At 50.0% G+C, this 4,856-nt stretch overlaps 1 protein-coding gene across 1 annotated transcript; it reads right to left on the reverse strand.

The window, feature by feature from the left end:
• Positions 1 to 1,598: 1,598 nt before the first annotated feature.
• Positions 1,599 to 3,737, reverse strand: LOC102712300 (basic leucine zipper 2-like). Its single transcript, XM_015839381.2, has 4 exons — positions 2,764 to 3,737; positions 2,585 to 2,675; positions 2,351 to 2,477; positions 1,599 to 2,192 (listed from the first exon to the last, which is right to left on the reverse strand). The coding sequence occupies exons 1-4, from the start codon at positions 3,330 to 3,332 to the stop codon at positions 2,023 to 2,025; spliced, it is 957 nt and encodes a 318-aa protein (XP_015694867.2). The 5' UTR covers positions 3,333 to 3,737; the 3' UTR covers positions 1,599 to 2,022.
• Between the last annotated feature and the right edge of the window lie 1,119 nt (positions 3,738 to 4,856).

Genomic DNA, 4,856 nt, shown 5'->3' on the forward strand with positions numbered 1-4,856 from the left:
CCTGGATCTGCCACTGTTGCTACTAACAAAACCATTCAAGCCAAACCAGCGAGGCACATCCAATGCAATGTCTCCGAGAAGGTTACGATATCTAGGATGTTGTTGTTGCTATTTCGAATACCTAGAGATAGGTTTTCACCCAAAATGTCCACATCGGGGCAGAGATCATTGCCGCCAAGAAAGTGTGTGGTACTCACATATGTCGCCCATGTCAATCAGATGCTACCGAAGTAACTGAATCCATATTTTCCCTAGCTTGATCCATGTCATCATCAAAGTCTTAGAGTCGGCGCTTAACTCTGTGAGGGCATGGTGCTGAGAGGATGGGAGGCACAACTACTCGGGTAGCCAATCGCACCGTAACTGTAGCCATCACCCTCATCAACACATGGATCAGCCATGTGTTCACCGCTTGCCGTTGTGAAAGCACGCCTACTGCTGCCATGAAGACTGAAGGAGGAGGTCCTTTAGCTTCGCATGTCACCGTCCGCCACAAAGCATATGAGCGGATTTGGCCCAAAAGGTTTTAGCTCTGATTTGGTAATCAACCACATATCTTCTCTTGTTACAAATGCCCATAGCCATTGCCTCCAAGCCATGCCCATGGTCGTCATCATCTCCACTAATAGGGTTGGCAATACAAGGCCTTGGATGTTTAACACTTCTAATTAGTGTTTAAACATTCGATGTAACCGGGACTTAAAAAAGGTCAGAGGAAAACAAACACCCCTCAGTACCAAGTACGGAACTGCAATGGAATAGCATTTTCTTCCGGTTTTCTGAGGCCAAAATTTGCATCACAAAACTACAAAAGGAGCAGGCTATCCCTATCCATTGCTTGGGCATGTGCGTCACCCGGTGGTTTCTCCGAAATGTTTCTCCCTCTTGGGCAAGCTGACGAGAACCAGCGAAGCCAGAGAGCCCAAATCCAAAAACACCCCCATAATTACTCTCGCGAATGTCCAAGGATAGCAGCAGCACCACCACCACCATGGACGTACTACGCTAAACCTAACCCGTTTCCGCCAGAGTTAACTTGTACCGGCCGATACGGGCGCGCAGCACGCACATGCACATGCCCCAGAGGAACATGCCTATCTCTTGCAGCAAAAGCAAGGCACCTCCCCCCCACCACCCCCCCCCCCCCCCCCCCCCCCCCGCACACACTCTCTCGCACAGTCCTCCTCTCCTCTCCCTGCCGCCATTTTTAAATCTCGCGATGAAACAGCAAGGAATGTGATGCTTGTATGTACGCGTGCATGTTGTTTGGTCGACGCGCGAATTTGCATGCATGTGACGGACGGCCGCGGTGTTACCCTGTGCTTGATTGTAAAGCAGGCATCGATCGGCAGGGCGAAAAAATGGTTAGATATTGCACAGTAACGTGTTGACGAGCTTTACATGCGAGCTTCGTAACACTTGGCGAGAAGAAAGATGGATTGTTAAAGGAGAGGGAAGGGTGAAAGAAGCAGTGATGCTGTTAAATCTGTCAAATATCTCACAATTAACTTTCTCATATTACTTAAAATAAAAAATAACTGAGATCTATATATTAAACCATTTTAACTCTATTTTCATAACTATTTTTATAATAAAATTTGATTGCAACGTATGGGCAATATACTAATAGCTGTAAATACATACATACAAGGGTAAAACGAAGAAACATTACATTTGATTTATCAGATACAACAACAAAAAAAACCAGGCAAACAAAACACTTGACCTCACCCAATCTGAATTACAATTCTTAGCTACAACCTTCGCCCAAAATGCCGGAATAAAATTACAAATCAGGGAAGTAGAGAAGAATCAGGAGCAGAAGCAGAGGATGCACAAGAATGAACAAAGCAACCTGAATGAACAAATCCATGTTACATTACACCCCAAAGAATGCAAACCCAAACAATGCACCAAACCTAACATGGCGCCGGCCAGCCCGCGGCAACGCTCGTGGTTGCCGCGGCGCCGAGGCCAGCGCCACCTCACTACATACAGCGCGTCCGGATCTCGGCCGATCGATCACGAGGCCGCGGGCGCGGCGGTCCCCTCGCTGGCGATCAGGTCGGCCTTGTCGCTGCCGCGGACCGGGGCGGCCGCGTCGGCCGGTGTGGATTCCGCGTTCTTGAGGCTTTGCTGGTGGTAGATTTGCCGCAGCCTCTCTATCTCCTTCTTCAGTGCCTCCTGATGAGCTGAGCAGAGAGAAGAGAGAAATTCAGCAACGGTGTTAGTTAGCTGCGGAATTTGGGTGCAGTCGGTGTCGCGTGCATGTAATAAGCCCGAATTGGATTGAATTCGGACAGCGGCATTGTGAGAACGATGGCATAATTGAGGTGGCAATGGCGGTCACCATCTTTGAAGATCTTGTCCTGCGCGAGTGCGGCGATGCGCTGCTTGAGGTGGCTGTTCCCCAGCGTCAGCAGCGAGCGCTGGTGGTCGAGGAACGCGACGCGCGGGGACAACGCCGACACCTCCGTCTGCTCGAGAAAAGGAAAAAAGAACGCCAAATTGGTTCGAGGTCGTCAAATTCACGGCTCGCGCGCAATTCCGGGACGAAATGCGGTAGTGGTAATTCGGAGCGCACCTGGAGCGACGTGACGCTGCGCTCCAGCTCGGAGATGTACTGCAGCTTGCGCACGCGCGACCGCTGCGCGGACTGCCGGTTCGCCAGGATCCTGCGGTTGCGGGGCCGGAGCAAGAACGATGAGGAAAAATTGGAGAATTCTGCGGTTTGCAAGCTGTGCATTGATCGAATTTTAGTACCTCTTGACACGCTTGGGATCAACGGTGGCCGGGGAGGCCGGCTGCCCCGGCGTGGCGCCGTCGCACTCGCTCTGCGCCTCCTCTGTCTCGCCCTTGTCCTGCTTCTCGTCATTCATGCTGTTGTGGTCCGACGGCGACGACGCGCTCGCCGCGGGCGCGGCAGGCTGCTGCTGCGGTGGTGGCGGCTGCAGGTCGTCGGAGAACATGGACATGAGCTGGTCGTCGTCGAGGCGGTCGAAGTCGTGCGCCCCGACGCCGGCATTGTCGTCGGCAACGGGATCGAGGAAGGCCACGGAGTCGCTCACGGAGCGGCGGTGCGCGCCGCGCTTGGCAGCCGAGAAGTCGAGGAACTCGTCGACCCAGGAAGGCTGCTGCTGCTGCTGCTGGTGCGCCCCGCCGTTCGCCGGCGCCGGCGGCGGGAGCGGGAACGGCGGCAATGGCGCCGCGAGGAACGCCCCCATGGAAGGGCTGCGCTGGTGATGGTGGCCGTGGGCGTGGTGGTGGTGCCCGCCCCCGAACTCCGGCCAAGCTGTCGCCATGGTTGGGATCTTGGGCGGCAGCTGCGCCATGGCCGGGAAGGGAGCCTGGCCCGGGGATCAACGCGAATGCGCGCCCGCGATCGATGGCGCGACGCCCGAAACCTTCCCCGTCGCCGAGCGCCCCGGACACTAATGTAGGTAGGACGGCGGGTGCCGGAGATTGTGCGGCCCTCGTTTTCGCTCGCGTGTTTGTTGCTGCTGCTGCTCCTGCCGCCGCCGCCGCCGCCGCCGCTGCTGCGAAAACAACGGCGAGTGGATGGCGAGGGGGCCGGGTCGGTCCGGCTCCTGCGCTAAATCGGGCAATGGAATGATAGGGACAGGGGGAGAGAGAAATAATAGGGAGGGGGAGCAGGGGATGGGAGGGGAGGTCACATGACAAGAGGAGAGAGAGACAGCTAGCAACAGCTGGTGGTTAGCAGGTGAAGAGGAAGAAGAAGAAGAAGAGGGAAACCGGGAAGGAGACACTGCGCGCGCATTGCCTCCATGGTTTATGCCTACAGAGCTGATCCGTGGACCTCCTCTCACTGATGGGTGGGCCAGTTTTAACATAACATAATTAAATCCGGTTAATAGAGTCAATAGTGGCATAGATTAATTCTAGAGTATATTGCGATACGATCCTTTTGTTACGGAATAAACAAACTAGATAAGACATAATTTATTTATATTCTTAGTAATAGGATGTATTTTATCCGCTACTTGTTTTTTTTAATGGAAAAAGTATAGTTTTGTCTAAATTGATAATAAAAAATATATCTTATATGGTACCAGGTTTATCTATTTTGGAAAGAAAAGGTAGAATATAGTACAAAATAAACAATATTAACGTCGAATGTATACTTGAGGATTTTGGCTATTAGAGAGGCTCAACTCTCATGTGCCTACTTTGACAACAATCCAACAGAGTTCGGTTAAGTCTCACGGTGATAGATTTTGTGATTCATAATACCACATGGAAGAATGGACTGAAAATAGGGTATGAAATATTACTACTGTATAAGAGTAATTGTCTAATAGACCTATTTTTAAAGTGGCAATTGATACTAAAAAGCATGACAAAAGGTTGATTAGGTGTAATGAGGCCACGTTTGGCTCTCCCACTAATAACCCAAAATTCCCTTATTTTTCATGTGCACGCTTTCCGAACTGCTAAAAGGTATATTTTTTACGAAAATTTTCTATAGAAAAGTTACTTTAAAATCATATTAATATATTTTACATTTTGTATAATTAATAATTAATTAATCATGTACCAATCTATTAATACGTTTTTCGCTCGGGATAACTAACCCTCATACTACACACGCCGAACGTGGCCACAGTAGCACTGTTTAACCCTAGTTTGTATTGTTTAAACAGACATAAATGTTATGTTATATTAGACCAGTGGCAGATCTAGCCCAAAAATCAAATAGGGGCACTTTATTTGAATTGTTAGTGTGCTCAAAACTTGTTTACTTAATTACACATTAGTAATATACTAAATATTAAATTTGAGTGGAGTCCTAAAAACCCACTCAACATACTGTGGATCCACCCCTGTATTAGATCATG

Source organism: Oryza brachyantha, chromosome 1 (genome assembly GCF_000231095.2).
Source record: "Oryza brachyantha chromosome 1, ObraRS2, whole genome shotgun sequence".
NCBI classification, from domain to species: Eukaryota; Viridiplantae; Streptophyta; class Magnoliopsida; order Poales; family Poaceae; genus Oryza; species Oryza brachyantha.